Consider the following 22,132-nt stretch of genomic DNA (forward strand, 5'->3'; position numbering starts at 1 on the left):
TAAGAGCTCTAACTACTCTGAAAGGAAACAGAATAAAGTGTTTGGTAAGCTATCTTCCCTTAATTCACAGATGGATCTAAAGCCTCTAATGCTAAATGGTTACAATGCATCATTTGGGATAACAGCTATACTCTCTTCTCTTTACCCAGTTGTACTCCAGCTTTAAAGTCACATTTAAAGAACATGTGGACTAAATACCTGTGAGCCTCTATTCTGTAATGGCAATAAGAGTAACGGGTTCTTTCAGGTGAGTTAATAAATAAGTTCAAAGTACTGGTTTGTTACTAGCAAGATTTTCCACTCCGTTGCTCTGGTCAGCCCCCAGTTTTTTTTGAAATATAACCTTAAAGTTTAAAAATTTACATTCTCAACTTTAGGCTCTAAAATATAAATGCTCTATATATCTTCATTTAAGGGAAAACTGACTCATCAGCAAGACAAACTGTATAGAGAAGTACTATTGGGAGACCTGTAAAGATGAGAGCTTTAAAAGTTTTGCAAGGGATAGCAAATATTTAAGTAGCTGAGTAGCAACTCGGTATATTTTATACCAAGGGCGATAGTAATACAGTGTGTTCTTTAAGTTTTTCTAGCTGACACTGTGTCATTAGAGCCAACTTATTCTCATTATTTTGAAGCATTTATGATAAATCCTATTTTATAACAGCAGGTGTCATTATAGGTGTCATTAAATTGATTAAATTTAAACATGCTTCAGCATTCTTTTTTCCACTTGTGCTAAGCCTTAATATTTTGAAAAAGCTAGTACAGTTCTATTAAAGAAATGTCTAATAAAGAAACATGAAATATATCCCAAACATTCCTCCTAATATAATACTCCCTGGAAAACCTAAATAAATGAAGGAATTTAAAATAGCATCACTATCAAATTTATAAGGTATAAAAAACTTTTCACATTTGATTTTAAATTTGTCAACCATAAATTATCTAAGTCTTTATGTTGACCTTGTTCTGATGAAAGAGAAACTGGATTTTATAATTAGTTAGCTAGCCATTTAACACATTTTTTTGGCATATAGTGTCTCTTTGGGATTTCTAAACATAGAGGAGTAAAAACTCAGAAAAAATTACAGGAAGGGAAAGTAAGAACATAGGAAAGAAAGACATAAAGGGAAGTGTCTCCAATTCTTCCTGTGGTGCAAGAAATCAATGATGAACCATTATGTATACAAGGTATCCTAATTAGTGGACAGAATGCCTCACACAAAGTGATCAGACCGCAAATATTTGGCATTGAATGATGACTCAATCAATGATCTCACCTAGATCTTCTCTTGGCTGCCACTCTGTTGTGCTCCTTGTAGAATCTGGAACAAAACTCTCTTGCTTTTGCCATTTGGGAGCTTCCATGTCAGCATTCTACCTATCCCAAATGTGATTTAATAAAACCTTGGGGAAATTAAACGTAGTTCCCCCTGAAAGGTGGGGACTCTCATTCTTGAACTGTAGTATGCAAATATTTGCTTGAGATTTTGGTGCCGCACCTATTGGTTTTGATAAGAAGTCTGTCACCTGTTGTGCTACCCAGAGCTTCGAAGTATCAAATAATTTCTTTCTGCCCTCAGAGAGGCTAGATCTATGATATTATCAATGGCAGAACACCATGTTTTGCATTAACAAACTTTGAACAAAATTTTTAAAACACTTACTAGGATAAAATCCTAGATCTGTAAGATACTGAGCAAAATACTTTTTTATTTTTGTTTTTGAAAACATAGCTTTCAGCATGGAAAGATGTTTAAATGCATGTGATCATGTATAAAAGTCTGAGAAGTTAGGAATTAATACTTTTTTTCAAAAATACAATCACATAAAATTTCTATGTATTATAAATTATGGGAAAAAAGAAGCCATACCTTGTTATCCTTGTTATAATATCCACCAAGAGTCTGGTGTATTCCTTGTATTCCAGGAGGTCCCTGTATTATAAACAAATCAAAGACAAATATATACACATTTACCAAAACAATGCATATTTAAATAATATATCTAAGAACTCTTGAAATCATATAGTGAAGAAAAAGGAAGTATCTATTTAGTCAAATATTCTGATTAATAGAGAAATACATGGGCATTAACTTATCATCAGGCTCCTAAGATATTTCTAGGTTAAATCCTGCATGAATCCAAAAAGAGGTCCTAAGTGGGAGCATGTAACATTTTACCAGAAGGTCAGCCATCAGCATATTCTTTATTAAAAGGAATTATACCCATAAGACCCTCCCAGAGAAGAGGTTATAGCTCTTCAGTTTATTTTTGGCACTTCTCACAGGATTTTGATCAATGTACTATAGGACTGTGTGTTCCCACATGCTATTAACTTAGTAAATATGGGGAAAATGTTTTTCTATTGCTTTACTTTTTAAAATTAGTTGTATGAAAATGGGATGCACATGGACTTTTGGGCCAGAAAAAAAGATGTCTGCTATAAAATCTCAGACTTAAGAAATTTAAATATTGATAGTTTTCAGTTGACCTGGAAATAATTCAGTAAGCACTATGCTGGGCTTGGAGTGGATAGGAAAGAAGCAAAGACATTTGGCTGTCTCTAAGGCTTCTAGGAAGAAAGGAAGAGAAGACTTTTCCAGGTTTTTCAGGGATTACATTTTGGGGTGAGAGCCATAAAAACCACAAAGGTTAGCATTATTTTAGATTAAGTAATTCAAGTCAAATAGGTTCAACTGTCTCAGAAAAGAGATTGCATATTTCATCCAGACCTCAAAAGCTAGGAGGAGAGAAAATATTATAGAGACCAAGTTTTTAACATGTTACCTTAGAAGATAAGACCTAGAAGGAAGATGATTAGCCAAAATCAAACAGCGCCATTATACAAAGATTATTATTTTTCAAAGGGAATGAAAGCTTTAAAAAGTGGAGACAAATTTTAAGAAGCAATCGTTAGCTGCACTCACTGATACAGGTAACACCTTAGGTATACAGAAAAGATTAATGCTGGTTAACATTTACATCAGGTGTTTCTTATGAGCAGCTTGTGACTGAAGATCTCTTCTAATATGAAACCTTTGCATTGTGCCACTAAACATAAAGGGCACAAGAATGAGGTGATGGATACTTAGAAGCAGGTTGGTATAATTCTTGAGAAAATAATGGGCCTCAGGAGTAATGGTGTTGCCTATGATTGGAAAGACAAACGATGCTGTTACCTTGCTGAAACAATAACGGAGCTATTGTAAGAAGAGAATTCTTATGGCATTATATATTTTTCATGAAACTTTTCATCAGCCAGCATTGTGTAAAGAATTCTAGGTCAGTTAGAGGAAGTAATGAAGAAAGCAATCATTGATTTGGGGGTGGGGGTTGTTACACAAAGTATCTAGCCGAGAACATGCAAGTTAAGATCTTATTCTTGAAAGTCAGGAGACATGAGGTTCCATACATATTGATCCTTCTGCAAATATATAATGAGGCAAGGAGGAATTTTAGACACGATATGTAGTAGCATTAACAGGTGGCTTAGGAGTATATGTATAGTAGGCATTCGGTGAATGTGTGTTGATGACAAGGTTGATTCGATCAAAGAACAGTGATGGAGTAGGTAAATTTAACTTCATACATATTCAATCTAGTTAAAAGAGAGAGTCTTAATTATTACAGCTCTTAAATATAGCATAACAATTAATAATACAGTCTCCCAAATAGAGTAGCAGAATCAGTGAAATAATAATAGCAAACTTTTTTGTTGTTTTTTTTTTTTTGAGACAGAGTCTCACTCTGTCACCCAGGTTGGAGTGCAGTGACACGATCTCAGCTCACTGCAACCTCTGCCTCCCAGGTTCAAGGGATTCTCGTGCCTTAGTCTCCCAAGTAGCTGAGACTACAGGCATGTGCTACCATGCCTGGCTAAGTTTTGCATTTTTAGTAGAGGTAGGGTTTCACCATGTTGGCCAGGCTGGTCTCGAACTCCTGACCTCAAGTGATCCACCTGCCTTGGCCTCCCAAAGTGCTGGGATTACAGGCGTGAGCCAGCGGGCCTGACCAATAGCAAACATTTATATAGTGCTTATTATGTGCCAGGCATTACAGCAGGAGTTAACTAATTTAGTCCTTACTAGGACACATGAGGAATGTCCCATCATTCTCTCTGATTCAAAGATAAAGAAAATGAGGGTTGGAAATGTTTAACTGGTCCAAGGTCACACCGCTGGCAAGTGGTAGGGCTAATACTTAACTTCAGCGTTGGGCCCAAAGCCAGCTCTTGTCTACTCTACTGTCTTAACTTAAAGGCAAACTAGGCAAAAAATCACTGTTGCAGTAATTTTCTTATCATGATGATGTGTGTACCCTAGAGAACACTGGGTGATCACTCTTCTATGTTCTGTTTACTGAAATTGAAAAAAAATCAACAAAACTTGTACATAGCACTTCTGCCAAGTACCACACTCCTGCACTGTGCTTGGTGCAGGAGGTGAGAAAGTAAGCACATTACCTTTCACTGTAGCCCTACCGTGTAGTTGAGAGAGGCCCCTTTATCGTCTCCTTGTATCTCCCATCTGTGTTCATACAGTGTCTTAACCCATGTTAGGGAGATTGTCCCTGAATATTACAAAACATTTCTCCTAGTCTGTGACTGTATTCAAATGTATCCTATATTTGTTTGTAGAGGGTGGGAGAGCAGGTGGTCTGAGATACAAGAAGTGTGGTCTCCCAAAAGGTTCTGGGAGGCAGTAAGGAAAAGAAGCAGGAAAGCAAATGTGTGGTAGGGTTTGCATAGCATAAAACAGGTAGCAGTGTAAATGAGAACAGTAAAAACAATAGAACGATAATGATTTGTAAAAAATTGGATGAAATGGGATATGATCCTTTACAGACTGGTCATCTGCAAACAGAGGATAGCTGTATTTCATAAGCAAAGTATATACTTCTCATTCAGGATCCTGATCTGGCTGCTGCTGAGCTTACCACTGGGGGTGGAGTGGGAGAACATGCGTGGCTCAGTACAGCTGCTCCCTCTAAAAACAAAGGCAAGGGCACGACTCACTAAAAACAATTCCAAGAGCAATGAGGCTACAGAAAAGGTTGAACATTATCATTCAAATATCCACAAGATTAATAAACCCATAACAATTACTTCTACATTTTCATATGTTCTGTTTTTGTCACAAAATGTCTTATCTCCAAAGTAGTACTCAAAATGGGTTTGATTTGCAGTTTTAGGTTCTACCACTTAATCTCAACATAAGCATTTATGATGACACTTTCTTTCTCACTTTTTTAGTCACTGGGAGAGTTTGGGTACCATGAATTCCAAGTTTAATGTAACAGAAATTTACAGCCAACAGTCTACCCTGCGGGCAATACTTTATACAAACTCTCCTAGTGGTCCAAAGGAACTCTTCAGAGACTGGAAAGAGGCACCAATTAGAGTCTTCTGGAAGTCCCCCTCTACTCTGACTATAGACAGTGAGGCAGTGTCTCACTTGGTTGCTCTAAAGCTGTCAAAAATAGTGGTCATAAATAAGCTCTATGCATTTAAATGGCAAAAGCAACTCTGTTTACAATTGGAAAACAACCTTGGGGTTTCAGAATTGGTGGCTATCCTACCAGCCACATTCCAAGAAATGTGCTATTTTTCTATCTTCTATTCTGGTAGGAAACATGGCTGGAGAAGATTCAAGGAGTTGTTTCCAAGTTTAGCAAGAGTTGTCTATCTTGCAGACTGTTAACTCCAAGAAAGAAGTTAAAGACTTGTGGTAAGTGACAGATCTCTCGGCATCACATGGTGTTGTAGATGCTCTAGGGCAGTTGACAGAATCCTTTCCCTAAGGTTTGCATTTACAAGGACCCATCAAAAGACACTCAGATGACCCAGGCCCAGTGGTGAAGAGAGGCCAACTGCAGAGGGTATGTCAGCCTTGGCTAATGCTCTTAGGAGCTCTACTAGGAAAAGTGGTTAAAGATTTATGGAAAGGAAAAATGTCCCAATATCTTGCTTATAATAGTGTCCCGCAACATAGTTGGACACAAGTCATGGCTATACAATGTCTATCTTTTATGGAGATTTGCTTTACTCTATTTGTATGGGATTGGGAGATATAGGACATCTGGATTAATGTGGTGAGTATACAATTACAGAGCAGCTAAAAAATGCTAATGAACTCCAGGGAGAAACAACTGTTCAGAACCCAACTGTACTGATTCATAATTATCTGAGAGGCCTATAAACTGGGTGTGGATAGAGATCCTGATGTCGTTTCTTACTGCAAAGAACTACAGCAGGTGTGATAAAGTGAATTAAAGCTATATTCAATTTGGGAAGTATATACTCTCAGCAATAGTTCTAGCAGCTTTTAAATAGTTTTTGGCTTAAATCTTGCTGGAGGTGGAAAACAGAAATACCATGATGTCTGCCACCGGACTTGTCAGACGCATAGTGTAAAAATGATGAGCTATTTGCATTATCATTCCCTTAGTAGATTTCAGTTTTGGCTGCACATTCCCAAAGTTTAGAAGTTGGGAAGAGTTCTCTGTTAAAAACCATAATCCTTAGTCCTAGTCTTAGCTGCATTTTCACTTTTTAGCCAATTCACCAGGTATGCTCAGCTTAAAGAGCAATATTTTTGCCTTTTTTTCCCTCATTGTTCTTTGCCATAAGCTGTCTGTTCAAGTCAGAGCTTGAGCCTTCTGATCCGGCTTCAGCACAGCCTGCACACTGTGAATCAGGGTCTCTGTGGCTCCTTAGTCAAATCCCCTGCTCACTTTCTGATCCTCAATCCTGAACTCTTTTCCTTTCTCCCTTATCTCTGAAAGTACCCTGTACCTCTTCATCTCTGTTGACTGAGTCTCCCTGAGCCATCTGGATGCCACTTATGCACCATAGCTCTTCAGTCTCCTATTGGAAGCATTTTTCAGGATTCAAAAATACATATTTTCAGGTTACATACAACTGCTTTTGGCCCTGTGGGTTTTCAATTAAATTCAAGAACAATCTTTGAAATACCAAAAACCTCTGTGAAGGAAGTTGTACTAACCAACGCTCTTCAAAAGTGCTAAAAAATAGCTTTTCTGTAAGAACAGATAGAATGCTTGTTGGAAAGTCCTTTGGACTAATTTTCAAGAAACGTTTCCAGTGTTCTAATGGCTTGTAAAAAAGTAGAGATCAGTAATTATTTTTCCCTTTGTATTCAAGAAAAAAAATAAAGCAGTCATTAGGAAGCCTAAATTCAGACACAGGAATGGTGAGATGAAGCAATAATAATGGTTGGAAAAGGTAATGTCAAATGAGTTTTTCTCTCATTTATGTTTCCGTCTATAACACATTATACATAACTTAGTAAAGCACATTTACATTGAGTATAGTGGCTTATGTACATGTTTCTATTCCCAGTTGCAACAAAAACTTTGTGAGGGCAAGGAGTTTTCATCCTTTCTTTTTTTTTTCTTTTTTTTTTTTTTGAGACGGAGTCTTGCTCTGTTGCCCAGGTTGGAGTGCAGTGGCACCATCTTGGCTCACTGCAAGCTCCACCTCCTGGGTTCACGCCATTCTCCTGCCTCAGCCTCCCGAGTAGCTGGGACTACAGGCGCCCACCGCCACACCTGGCTAATTTTTTTGTATTTTTAGTTTAGAAAACGTTTAGAGACGGGGTTTAGAGTTTAGAGACGGCGTTTCACTGTGTTAGCCAGGATGGTCTCGATCTCCTGACCTCGTGATCCACCCGCCTCGGCATCCCAAAGTGCTGGGATTACAGGCTTGAGCCTTTTAACCTCATTACAGTACAGTCTGCAGTATCTCTCCCCCGTCACCAGCACCAAATGTTTGTTGAATTCGGTAGAATCATTGCTTTTATAAGAAAAAGTCTGTGGAGAAAGCCAAGTTTTTGCTTGTTGGTTTTCCTTTTAGTTAGATATGGTATCAAACAGAGCAAAGGGCTGCTGCTTCCAAATTTATAGAAGACAATATCAAAAGATTTAGATTAACCTAAGAATGTGGCTACTTAATTGAAAGCATAGCTATAGTGAGCTCCAGTTAAGTAGAAAAGAGCTCATTGATGGATTTTTGGACCAGAATTACAACATATAAAGTTATAAAGTAACTCTGGCAAAAAACCAATAACGCTTTTCAGATAGAAAATATTTGAGAACTCAATTTCTTTTTTTAAAAAAACTACCCATCCTTCTCTGTCTTAATATTTGCTCAAAAGGAAACTTTTTTTCAGTGTGGGGTTTAATTACATAAATTAAGCAGTTATAATTGTAATGGATTTTTTTTTTCTGAGAATGCTTCTGCTATGAATTTTTAGTGATTAAAGGGATGCCAACACCTCCTCCCTACCAAAAAGAAAAACAAAACACCAAAAAACAAAACACAACAGTTAGTAGAAACTCTTGAACTACAAAATGTGATTCCTAAAGCCAAGAGCAGATTCAGTGAGTATTTATACTATTTTTATATTTCAATATAAAGACCTCAAGCTCACATACTTGGGTTTAACTGGGTCACCCTAGGGAACATGGGCGGGCCAGATATAGGTAAAATGCAAAGGTTCCTGGGAGGAGGTCTTTTTCCTTCAAATATCTTGCCTACTCTCCAGGCTATGCCCAAAATGTCCTAAAGCAAGTCTTATTATTATTATTTTTTTTTGGTGTTAAGTTTTATTGCCAGATCAAATACAAATGTTCCTAGGAGATATAATACTAATGGTTCATGTTTTCACAACTCTGGATAACTCTAAAAGTATTTTCACTTATATTTTCTTGGGTGGTAGGGTAATGTGACTGTAAAATGCATTATCTTATTTGATTCTTATAATAACCAACTGAAGTGGGTACTATTATATTTTCCATTTAACAGATGGGAAAACCAAGAGATTTTTCCCCAAACCACACGAATGGTTGAACCAAGTCCAAAATCATTCCATTCTAATAGATTCATGTGAATTGTTCATTACATTTTTCCCAAGAGCAAGGTGGGTAGGACAGAAAAGGAGAAGAATAAAGGGATGGCCCTTGCGGGCTAAGGACAGAAGAAGATAGCACCAAGGAGGAAAGGGTGGCCGGGGACTCTGCAGACTACGTCTCTGCCTCCACCACCATTAGGCTGAGGGCTTTAACTTTCTGGAAAGGGGCTTTAACTTTCTGGAAAGGGGCTTTAACTTTCTGGAAAGGGGCTTTAACTTTCTGGAAAGAGGCTTTGAGAAATGACTTGTGAGCCAAGTCTTCAGGTTAATTTGGATTGTAAGTGGTGGGGACTCAAATGGAAATAAGCTCAGGGAAAATTCATGTTTCAGTGCTAATCTGAAGGATCTGTTTCATTCACTGGTCAACACAAAAGAATACAGTTATGCAACTTGAATGCTCTCAATTTAAAAGAGATGTTTTCAAGTGCGTTTGTTCACATTGAAAATAGAATCTAATGAGTTTTTCCAGATGATGAATATGTATATGAATATATTTAGGCCAACATTCTTAGATGGATGAAGTTTCTCTATAAATACTTTAACAGAGGAAAATAGGAAGGAGGGGAGCAAAGCAGATAGAAGAAAAATTTACGTGCAGGTGATAATAAAAGAGAAAAAATAACCCTTTTGCCTTGGAAACGGTAGGTCCTAAATCCTGGGAAAGAAAGACAGAAACGATGAGAATATGGCAAATAATGATTAAATGAGGAAAATGATAACAAAAATATTAATAGATAACAATAGTTACCATTTGAAAGTGACAACTGTGTGGCAGGTACATACATTATTGCATTTAGCTCTTACAGCAATCCAGTGAGGTGGTGTTTCCTTATTTTACACATAACAAAAGACTAAATATCGGACTCAAGATCATATAAATAGTAGACAAGAGCTAGGTTTCAACTCAGGTCTGTCTGACCCCACGGCCTTGATCTTTTAACTCTTTCCTTTAAACCACCTCACAGTGAGAAGGATGATGGGAAGATAAAATACCAATCATCTTAAAGCTGGTTTTTAAAAAATCGAGCAGGGCATTGTGTGGTGAAAGACCACAGGATTAATGAGATACATAATCACTAAGGGCCAAGCAAAGAAGGGTCTGAGACTTGGTATAGATATGCCTTTTGAAAGGGCCGGGCACAGTGGCTCACACCTGCAATGCTAGCACTTTGGGAGGCCGAGACAGGCAGATTGCTTGAGCTCAGGAGTTTGAGGCCAGCCTGGGCAACATGGTGAAACCCTGTCTCTACTAAAATACAAAAAATTAGCAGGGCATGGTAGCGTGTGCCTGTAGTCCCAGCTACTCTGGAGGCTGAGGCAGGAGAATTGCTTGAACTTGGGAGGCGGAGGTTGCAGTTAGCTGATATCACACCACTGCACTTCAGCCTGAAAGACAGAGAAAGACTCCATCTCAAAAAAAAAAAAAAGACTTGGATGACAAGTAGAGTCAAGAGGAAAGTGACCAGAATGGGAGGAGGATAAGGATAAAAGAGAGGAACAACACGGAGACACAGGGAAGTTCAAAATCATGGAGGGCTTCTATTAGAACAAGAGCAGGAGAAAGAAACGAGCAGCGTTAGGCTGAGAAGGAAAAGGAAGGAAGTCAGCAATCTCAACCAACATCTTAAATAACTTTTGAGGTTTCAATAACGCCAAATGAAGGCTAAGGAACCTTAGCACTTATAAGATGGTGGAAGAAAAGAAAAAATAAATATAAACAAAGGAGGTGGAAAAATACCAGTGAATTAAGAGAGTATATTGCTTGGGGATGATTTTGGTGCACAGAAACTCCAATGAGCATGAAATTGCAGTGGAGAACAGTTGTGGGAAAGTTGTCACACTCAGGCAAAATGAAATATCCTTCACTTAAGACTACAATAGTGCCATTGTATTCTGTTGTGGAAGAGAGATTGTGTATTAGCATTGCAGTAGTCTGAAGAATTTAAGTGATACAGTACAATGGTTTAAGCATTCATCAAGGACATCTTTTGGGAATTTCCCCTACAAAAGATAATAACAGTTTAGTTGGAAGCTGGCAGTGACATGCTTATTCTTGGTGAATGTCTGAAAATTCTGAGCAGTGCTGTGATCCATGATCTTGTCTTGTATCACTAGTTTTTCCCCCACCTTGGCATATACTGGCACCATACCTTGAAAGATCTATAGCTCCTAAGTGTCTCAGTCTCAGATATCGCTAGCATCCCTGGTTCACAAGTTCAGAGGCAGTGCGATTAACAGGTGAAGGATTGCAGCAAAGGCAGCTCGATCTTGAATGAGAATTTTTCACATCTGCCACTTTGGACATTTTTCAAACTCATTCCCTCGTGTATTCCAGGAAAGTGCTCACTTGAGCTGGGCTTGTCTGCTTCTGGCCTGCATACTGAGCTGTGTAATTGAGGGAACTCAAGCATAGGCCGTTTATGGTTGTATGAATAAGCAAAATACTCAATATGTGATCTGATTGTTTTCCAAAATTGCACAGTCCCTGGTTTCACTTGTCATTTTGGAACAGAAGTGGGAGGATGAGACTGTGACAGTGAACGCATTCAATGGGTATAATTAACCCATTTCATAAAAGCAGATTTTCTAAATTATGCTAGGAAGCTTGCACGCTTTTTAACACTTTGCTTCCCAAGGCAGAAAAAAATATCTTTAAAGGTGCTTATTTCCCCAGATATCAACCTAATTGGTATAAAGCCCACTGCCTTATTGATAGAGTGGGACATTTTGACTGATTTCTATGGCATGATAGTTAGAAAAAAAAAATGATTCCTCCCCTAATGCTGCCATTCTGCTTATCCATCCATAAAATGTTTCATACTCATCTTTCCTCAGTATGTCCTAAAAAAGGAAAACTATTATTTGTCAGTGTCCTGCAATATAAGGAGCAGCAGGAATCTTTAGAGTGCCTTGCCACCCACAGATGCAACATCAATGACCCAGTACAAGGTGATAAAAGCCACAGGGGCACGAAAACTAGCAAGGAGGGGAATGTGTGAAACAAATTATTTGTATCCAGTGGTGTCCTCAAAAGATCACCACCAACAAAAATCATACCTTAGGAACAACTGTGCCTCCATCCCCTTGTCTGACCTCAGGAATTTTTCAATATGCCACCAAAATCTGGAGGAAAGTTGGCTTACATGGACCCCACAGGCAGTCTGCACCTATGAATGCTTTGAGTTTCCATTTACTGTAATTAGGTGATAACATTCATTCTCTTCAAAAGTGTTGGTAGAATGACACCTCTTCCTGAGTTGAGAAAATGCAAGTTGCAAGGCACACTGCTGGGACTTAAGATAACCAGGCTGGTGGCACTGGCTTATACACTGCCAAGTTACATAGAGGCCAAGAGCGAGTGTGCAACTCAAATAGCTGGGGACATTCTGGACAGCTCTGGAATAATTGGGCGATTGTGGTCTTCACTTTCAACTCAAATGTGTGATGTTAAGATTTCTCCCTTATCTCTAGGTTGTACTAATGATAAATCTACAAATGACAATTCTTGGCTCAACTGAACCCCATGGTTATAGAGAGTGTGCTCACGAACGTTCTAAAAAAATAGTTAATAATTTTAGTTTTAAAACACGTGGCCCCATTCCACAAAGGATTTCAGTCAAAGGAGAAGATACTGATGATATCAGCCAGTGAAGAAGTAATCAGTGATATGCACTGTTACTAATTCCATAGAATGTTTTTCCTGTTTCTTAAAATGAATTTGAACTATTCTAAGCATGCTGAAAAGTACCAAAAATAATATAAATTCCAATGAGTCCACAATCCTGTGTTGTCAAATATTAACAATTTTGCCATATTTGCTTTGGGTATTTTTACTTTTTCATGAATTCATTACAGACATAGCTGAAGACTCTTCAAATCTTATTTTCTGCCAACTTTTCTTCCATGTTTTAGGTCCCATAGACAATGCTGAAAACTTGTTGCTTCTCTGGTTACATAATTTCCTTCAGTCTTTCCTCTGATCATACTAAGCTATAGTTACTGATCTGCAGAGAAAACCGACTGCACAAATTGAGCTGAGCCCCTTATTCGTCAGGACCTAGAATTTTCTTATTGAATGAAAAAAATCTCTTCTTGCCTACCTTGCAAAGTTATACAGCAGTAAAATTAAATACAGTATGGAGATCCTCTTGGAAACCATGTCATCAAATGCAAACTATAAGATTATTTAGGAGACAAATCTCCCTTTCTGCAAATTAAGGTTCTAATAAATCTGATTGGCCTTTGACTTCTCAAATCTTAATGTTTACCCGACACAAAGAAATGATGTTTAATCCAGGCACTATCACAACTAATTACAAGTTTGGTGACCACAGATCAAGGATTTCAAATATTCTGTCTCACCATTGCTGTAAATAACACATGTCAGTCCAGATGTCTTAATAGTGGGTTTCAAGAACATAACACAAGATGAAACAGGCAGTCAGTGACTGTACAAATATAATATTCTTTTCAACCATAATGTATGTTACCACTATTAGTAAAAAACATAGGAACTCGGAAAGTGAGTAATAATGTCCTGCTACTGTCCATAGGGAGAGGAAAAGAGAAATAATTAGAAAATGAAACTTGAGAGCTAGTTTTCAAAATCTCAACCTGATACCCCCAGCTGCCTCACATGCATGTCTACGTATTCTGTGGTCACACAAGGTGACACTGGAATTTTAGCAATGTTGGGAACAGCTGTTTTGTCTGGGACCATTACCCCCATGAGGGACAAGTGGCAATAAACATGATTAGCCATGTCTCCATTTTATAGGTCTTATGTGTCTATATTTTTAAATCTGAGAAAGTGTCATCTTACTTTTTTTTAAGAAATGAAATTCCTATTCCCATTGACTCAAACTGTTAGGTTCATTTTCTCTGAAGATATTACATTGCACAGACTTTAGTCATTTAATAGACAGAAGAGATTGTGGTTCTCTTGCTGAAAGGAAAACTGAGAAACATGACAAAGCCCTGATCAGTTCAAAGCTTCTAGAAGGGATGTTAAGAATTTGAATTGGATTCCTATTGATACATGATGAGCTTCAAAATGCATGTAGTCACATTCAAGGTATTTTGAGGGTATTTTAACAAGTAATCAAATGTTTGACACAGTTTCTGTCATCTGCTTTATTCAGCAGTCCAAAAATGTGTTTCGGGACACTAAATTGTTTTAGAGGTGGATCTTGCTATATACTGGAAATAATAATTTTGCACTTTCAGTTTTCAGTACATAGTAAATAAAGTTGGAGACGGAAGATACTCAAGTTGAGAATAGTGATGGATAACGGGGCACAAGTGCTGGAAGGCACTTAGTCCTATGGTGTTTTGAGGGCATGTATTTTCATTGCCACAACTGTTCAACTGGCTTAACCTATAGCCTAACAGAAAGGAAACATCAGATTTTGCTGTGGGGAAAAAGAAAAGACTTAGATGTGATGAAATTCTCCATCTCTAATGACCAATGTGATATCCAGTGGATTCAGTCAAGACTGAAATTAAATGGGCTACAATCATACCTTTGTCAATTTTCTTGTTTTCTCTCAGCAAACAAGCCTATTTCCTATCTACTCAAAGACTAAAGATAATGGGCTAAAAATAATATTACCTTCAATAATTTATTTGAATCAGTAGGAACAGTAATTTCATCACATAAAAAAATAAAACCACTGCAGACACACACACACACACACACAACACACTTACAAAAGGGAGATATAACTGGTTATTTCATGGCTACTTGTATCTCTCCAGCTGCCCTCCCTGCCAACCCTTCTCTTCTATTCTTAGAAGGCCCCATGTGATGAAGCCATTCAGCTCCCAAATCTTTTCTGGCACTATTCTTTTCTCAGCTCCTTTATTGTTTATTGAATACATCAAGCTTTTCCCCACCTGAAGCCCTTTGCAAGTCCTGATATTTCTGTTTAGAAAGTTCTTGCTCTGGCCCTCACATGGCCAGCTCCTTCTCAAGGAATGTCTTCTGCTCAGAGACACCTCCCTGGACCACCTCAATGAGATGGTAATGAGAACATTTCCTCCTTCCAAATCATTATCACATTACCCAGTTTGTTTCCCCCATAGCACTTCACTCTAAACCGAAATTGTTTTGTCTATTTATTTAACTGCTTATTAACCATTGGTGTACTGCCTTACCACAGAGAGTAAGTTATAAAGAAAGGTAGAGACCTTATCTGTAGTTTGTTGTTGCTTTGTGTTTTTAACCACTGTATATTCAATGTTTGTAATAGTGATTAATACATGGTCAATAGCCCATAAGTGTTTAGTAAATGAATTAAATTTTACACCCTAAATTTACTCTTTTAACTGTGCAAACTGATTAATTTAATTTACAATTAGTTTAATTGTAACTTTCAGGACTGTGTAATGATTCATGCTTTAAAGGTAGAAGAAGTTCTACACTGAAGTTAAAATTAAAATAGAAACAAGAATGTACATGTTTTAAATCAGACTTGTTTTAGAAAAGCAGCATACATTTTATTGGAGTAAGCTCCTACAAAATTAATACTGCAGAGTTTTATTGGTATTGTATAACAGAAGGGCATTTCAGAGATCAATGAAGTAGGTATGGATTTTCACCTCAAAAGAGCATCAAGTTGACATTGAAAATGACTGCTGATGAAATAGCATTTATATTTAAATTTCAAGGTAAGCATAAATGCAACAAAAGCCTCAAAATAATTTTTAAAAAATCATATGGATTTATAATAAACTTCAAACATCGAAAAATTTCCACTCCCCTGACATCCTTCAAAGAGCTATAGTCATTCTTTGACTACAGCTTTTCCAACGGAAACAGTAGATGGAGCTGCTGCCCCATGTTACACACTTTTTTGAATTTCTGCTTTCAACCTAAATTGCTATGCACACAAAAGTGACAAATGGAGCCCACTGCTCAATTCTCATACTGCAATAATGAAACAATGCATAAAAACAATACCAGAAGAAAAAAAAATGAAAGAAAATAAAAAGCCTTGCCTGTAACAGAAAGAAATAATAACACATTTTAAAATTAATGTGGTTTTTAATAAACGCTTTTTCCAGCAATGATGAATGAGAAGTAATGTCAAATGGGTGGGCTAATACCTACTTCCTTTAATGGTTCATTAGTTAAATTCTCCTACTTTCTCTCTTGCTTCGCCTCATTTCCAGCTGCTTTCCTCTCTTTTCTAAAGAAACTAGAAACCAGAATACTTTGAAATAAACGAAGGCATTCCAAGTCTTGAGACTTTCCAAGTCTCATTATCATAACATAAGTCTATTACTTTCTGTTGCTTATGCTACTCAGATAACTGGAAGGCTTTTTAAAAAGACAAGCTTTTATTGGAGTGTGAGGAAGGACAGTTGAGACTTAGAGAACATCACAACTAATAAAACGCAACAGCTCAGAAGGTAAAGGAACAAGCCCCACAAGCAAGGAAGAGGCTACAAATCTCAGAAGAAGAAGCATCACTGACTCTTTAGACCTGGTTGTTATTGTTACCTAATTGCAAATAACTTTTGTATCTCTTCATGAGTGGATTTATGTAACTAGAATAAGCGTGCCATATGCAAAGGGATCATTTATTTACGCAATTCATTGATAGACATTCAAATTTCTGTTAACTAGATTTTTGGAAAACTGTAAAGAGAGAAAAGAAGTGTTGGTCTAATTACTGATTGAAGACAATCTCTTCTATCTACAGTGTGAATGGGTGTTCAGAATAATAACAGTGGAACTAACTTACATTTAGATAGAGCTTTACATTTAGAAGAAATTTCTTTCACATCCATGGCATTGGGCCCTTGTAGCCACTGTGGGAAAAAGCAGGTGGGGTAGGTGCTATTATTTCAAATTTACAGAAAAAACGGAGACAAGGAAACATCAAGAAAATTGTTCTAGGACAGGCTAGTGAGGAGAAGCACTAAGTTCCTCACTGCCATCCTATGCTATCCTATACCATCTTGCTGTCTGGAGTCAGCACAGTGCCATTCATTGCCATGGCAAAATCAAACACTGTTCTATGTATGATGTTTGAAGAAGACTAATCTTAGTCGAATTGTAAACTAGAAGCTTGTCTTTCACACCTGTAGTCTGGCAGAACAAAGGTTTAGGGATCAGTTCCTGTGTTTCAATTCTGTCTTCTCTGCTTGTGTCAGCTTGGGTAAGTTACTTGACATTTCCAAGTATCATTTACCTCATTATAAAATGAAGATAATTTCTACTTTTCAAGAGAGTTGTAAGGATTCCCTAAGACACTGGAAATACAGTACTTAATGCAGAGCTAGTGATGGTAATAAATTCTCCTTGTCTGCTTCATCCGTCTCTCCTCTGAACCTGTTTCCTCAGATGTTAGTGCTATTTCCTTCCCGCGGGAGATGCTTAGCCCTCTCATACTGAAAAACTGTTCAGTTGTAATCTTTATGTATTGAAATAAATCCAAGAGATCTCTATGTAATAGTTTCCCTCTAGTGAAGAATATTCGTTTAGGACAAGATGGCAGAAGTTATTTGGGAGACTTTGGGAGCTTTTTCCTTTGCATAGGTAAGATCAGCTCTGGTTTTTAACAAGAAATTGGACAAATACTTTACAAAAATGCATGTGGCTAACTCTGTTAACCAGGTTAGTCACTGCTCAATGACAAGCACTCTGAATAAGAACAGTTTCATTATATGCATATTGCATGTGTATAAATTTCAAATAAGTCTTTCCTAAAGACACAAAAATTTGCTATTGAATATGGGGAGCTAAATTGGAGTGATATATATGACTTTCCATGAAACACTGATTCACAAAGATAATTTAATAATGTTAGTTTAATAAAACTACTGTTAGTAAATTTCCCATTATTAGAAATCTTTTTTCCGTAGGAGATAAAATATCTCAGGGGACAAAACGTTGTCCTCTTACACACACACACACACACACACACACACACAAACACACACACTTAGCTAGTTGTAGGAAATTTTTTTAGTAAACAAGTTGTCCTTTTGGTGCAAACGTTTCATAAGAAAGTGAGAATATACAAATTTGGCTTCAGAACAAATAATCAAGTAGAAGGACTCGTTAAAACACTTTAATTATTTGAATTGCTTCAGGCCATCAGAGACTTAGATTCCTTTCAATTCAATTTCCTTTCAATTCAAGATTTTTAAAGTCTTCACTGACACTCCCCTAAATAACAACACTATGTTTGATTTCAGAAACATCTTAAACCCCCAAAGGGAAGGACATTTTCTTATAAAGTATGCTGTTATTAAAAAAATAAAAAAATTCATGCCTCCTGGTAATTCCTATTCCTTTGTTCTTTGCAATCACACTGACTAGAATAAAGTCGCCCTCCAACTTTCCCAAAGACTAATTGCTCAAACATAATGTTTAAATTACATAAAATATTCACTTATTTGAGGGATATTACATAGTATTTAATTACTGTTTGATAAGGAGACAAAATTAAAATTTTTTAAAAAATACATTTCACATTGTCATAAGATATTCTAACACATGCTTCAGGATCCTCACATACTGGCCACTGCAGTGAGGAATACACTAACTCCAATAACAATTAGAAAAATTATAGGTCCTACCAACCCATCTCTTGTTCTCTTCTTGCCTTCCTTCTTGCTATGAAGTAGGGTGCATGTCACAAAGGGTCCAGTGTTGGAAAAGACAAATAAATGAAAAACAACAATGTTTTGATTTAAAAACGTCCACAATTAAGGGGGAACATCTCTTAAGCTATTTGTAAATTGTAATAAAATACAAATAGCTCCCTGGGACATCCTAAGAGATAACAAGTGCTCTGCTGATACTTTTAAAATAGTGACTACTGGCCAGGTGCGGTGGCTCACACCTGTAATCCCAGCACTTTGGGAGACTGAGGCGGGCGGATCACGAGGTCAAGACATCGAGACCATCCTGGCCAACATGGTAAAACCCTGTCTCTACTAAAAATACAAAAATTAGCTGGGTGTGGTGGTGGGCACCTGTAGTCCCAGCTGCTCGGGAGGCTGAGGCTAGAGAATTGCTTGAATCTGGGAGGCAGAGGGTGCAGTGAGCCGAGATCATGCCACCAAAGTAAATACTTTGTCTTCTGCATAGATTTTTCCTAATTTTTCTAACAAATTGGGTATTTTGTTATATTTAAAAAGTTAATAAACCACTTTTTAAAAATACTATGTTCCCAGGATTTAATGAACACTGTATGTCAGACCTATAGCTGAGTTTAAGTTCTAAATCTATACTTGAAATAAAATAAGCACCTCTCTCCTCCAAACACTCTGGCAATAAACTAAAGTCTGTGGAATTGAATATTATAAATCCTATCATACAGTCACATGGTTTTTAATCTTCTGAACTCTTCAGTAAACTCATTTGATCTGTAGTTGAGAACTCATTCCAGAATTCGGTGTAATCTTCTTCTCTCCTAGACATTTGGCAAGCTTGTCATAAAGGCCTTCAACATTCAAATTCTTCCTTTGAGACAACAATTATCCTGTCTTAAAAGCAGCACCATAGGTTTAGAAAACTACACAAAGGTCTAATCTTGCCTGTTAGCATTCACCAGCTTTTCTTCTTTAAAGCACGAAACAATTATTTTAAAGATCTTACAATGTGTTCTCTGTTTTGTCTAAAAGTTTGAAATAAAAATCAACAAAACTGATTCCTTTCAAGACTAGATGCTAGTACACTGATATGGCTTGACTCTGTGTCCCCAACCAAATCTCATGTTAAATTGTAATCTCCAATGTTGGGGGAGGAACCTGCTGGGAGGTGATTGGGTCATGAGGGTGGTTTCTAATGGTTTAGCACCATCCCCCTAGTGCTGTCTTGTGAGTGAATTCTCACGAGATTAGGTTGTTTATTTTATTTTTTTTTTTGAGACGGAGTCTCGCTCTGTTGCCCGGGCTGGAGTGCAGTGGCTGGATCTCAGCTCACTGCAAGCTCTGCCTCCCGCATTTACGCCATTCTCCTGCCTCAGCCTCCTGAGTAGCTGGGACTACAGGCGCCCGCTGCCTCGCCCGGCTAGATTTTTTGTATTTTTTTTAGTAGAGACGGGGTTTCACCGTGTTAGCCAGGATGGTCTCGATCTCCTGACCTCGTGATCCGCCCGTCTCGGCCTCCCAAAGTGCTGGGATTACAGGGTGGGCCACCGCGTCCGGCTGAGATTAGGTTGTTTAAAGTGCACTTCCCCCTTCACAGTCGCTCTCTCCTGCTGCCATGTGAAGATGTGCTTGCTTCCCCTTCTCCCTTCTGCCATGACTGGGAGTTTCCTGAGACCTCCCCAGCCATGCCTCTTGTACAGCCTGTGGAACTGTGAGTCAAATAAGCCTCTTTTCTTTATAAATTACCCGGTCTCGGGTAGTTCTTCATAGCAGTGTGAGAATAGACTAATGCAGATATCCGGCTTATACTTCCTCATCCCTCGTCCCCCCAATCTGCCTTTATATAATAAATATCAATTGGCCCCAATGCACTGTTAATAGGACAATCCACTAGAATGGCTACAGTGAAATGAAATCAATGACAGGACAGTAATCATGTTCATTTTTGGCAGGTGAGCACATCCTAAGAGATTCCTAAGGTACTGGGTTGAGGCCCTCTAGTGGTGGTGCAGGGTGTTTTTTGGTCTTCAGAAAGGCACTTACCTGGTCTTAATTTTTTCGTCTACAAAACATATTCATTTGTTACTCAGTCATTAAATAAACAATAATCACATGCTATAGGCCAGAGACTATTCTAAGCAATGGTGGGAAAATAGAGGTTCAAAACAATCACGGTGCAGTGGTCAGATGAGGAAAATAAGAGTCCAAAGCAATGTGCAATATCTGTAGGCGGTGTAACATACAGGACCATGGGAGGAAACCTCAAATGGTGAGAGCACTGGCAAAGGCTCTATAGGAGAAATGTTTGAGCTGAGTCATGAGATACAGAGAAGCATATACAGGCCTATTGGAGAACATTTGCAAGTCATAGCATTTTTGAAACAGTAAGGGAAGATGTCTCGCGAAGTCAGGGACCCTGAACGGAGGGACCAGCTGGAAGCCACGGCAGAAGAATATAAATTGTGAAGATTTCATGGACATTTATTAGTTCCCCAAATTAATACTTTTATAATTTCTTACACCTGTCTTTACTGTAATCTCTGAACATAAATTGTGAAGATTTCATGGACACTTATCACTTCCCCAATGAATACCCCTGTGATTTCCTATGCCTGTCTTTACTTTAATCTCTTAATCCCGTCATCTTCTTTGTAAGCTGAGGAGGATGAATGTCGCCTCAGGACCCTGTGATTGTGTCAACTGCACAAATTGTTTGTAGAGCATGTGTGTTTGAACAATATGAAATCTGGGCATCTTAAAAAAAGAACAGGATAACAGCGATGTTCACGGAACAAGAGAGGTAACTTTGAACTGGCCATCAGTGAGCTGGATGGAAACAGAGCTATATTCCTCCTCTTTCATAAGCAAATAGGAGAAATATCACTGAATTCCTTTTCTCAGCAAGGAACATCCCTGAGAAAGAGAATGCCCTGAAGGTAGGCCTATAGACGGCTCCTTTTTAAGGTGTCCCGTCTTTTATGGTCGAAGCCGATGGAATGAAATAAGCCCCAGTCTCCTATAGCGCTCCCAGGCTTACTAGGATGGGAAAATTCCCACCTAATAAATTGTGATCAGATAGGTTACCTGCTCTCAAACCCTGTTTCCTGATAAAATGTTATCAAAGACAATGCGTGCCGGAAACTTCATTAGCAATTTTAATTTCTCCTCATCCAGTGGTCCTGTGATCTCGCCCTGCCTCCATTTGCTTTGTGATATTTTACTACCTTGTGAAGTATGTAATCTCTGTGACCCACACCCTATTCGTGCACTCCCTCCCCTTTTGAAAATCACTAATAAAAGCTTGCTGGTTTTACAGCTCTGGGAACATCATGGATCCTGCCGACTTGTGATGTCTGCCCCGGACACCCAGCTTTAAATTTCTCTCTCTTGTGCTCTTTCCTTTTATTTCTCAACCCAGCCGAGACACTTACGAAATAGAAAAGAACCCATGTTAAACATCGGGAGCGGGATCTCCCAATAGGAAGATGACTGATTACAAAAGAAGGAAGGGCATAGAGGAGGATAGGCCAAGGCAGGTAAAAGGCAAACCATGAAGGGCCCAGAATGGCATGTAGAGGATGTGGAAT

General features: G+C 38.1%; 1 protein-coding gene across 2 annotated transcripts in view; it reads right to left on the bottom strand.

Annotated features, from left to right (window-relative positions):
• The window catches only part of COL19A1 (collagen type XIX alpha 1 chain), a 331,016-nt gene that overhangs the window by 91,756 nt on the left and 217,128 nt on the right, over nucleotides 1–22,132 (bottom strand). For both annotated transcript variants that reach the window (XM_015136650.3, XM_015136652.3), the window contains exon 17: nucleotides 1,878–1,940. In XM_015136650.3, the coding sequence (XP_014992136.3) occupies nucleotides 1,878–1,940 (63 nt within the window). The remainder of the gene's footprint in view (nucleotides 1–1,877; nucleotides 1,941–22,132) is intronic.

This window comes from Macaca mulatta, chromosome 4 (assembly GCF_049350105.2).
Source record: "Macaca mulatta isolate MMU2019108-1 chromosome 4, T2T-MMU8v2.0, whole genome shotgun sequence".
NCBI classification, from domain to species: Eukaryota; Metazoa; Chordata; class Mammalia; order Primates; family Cercopithecidae; genus Macaca; species Macaca mulatta.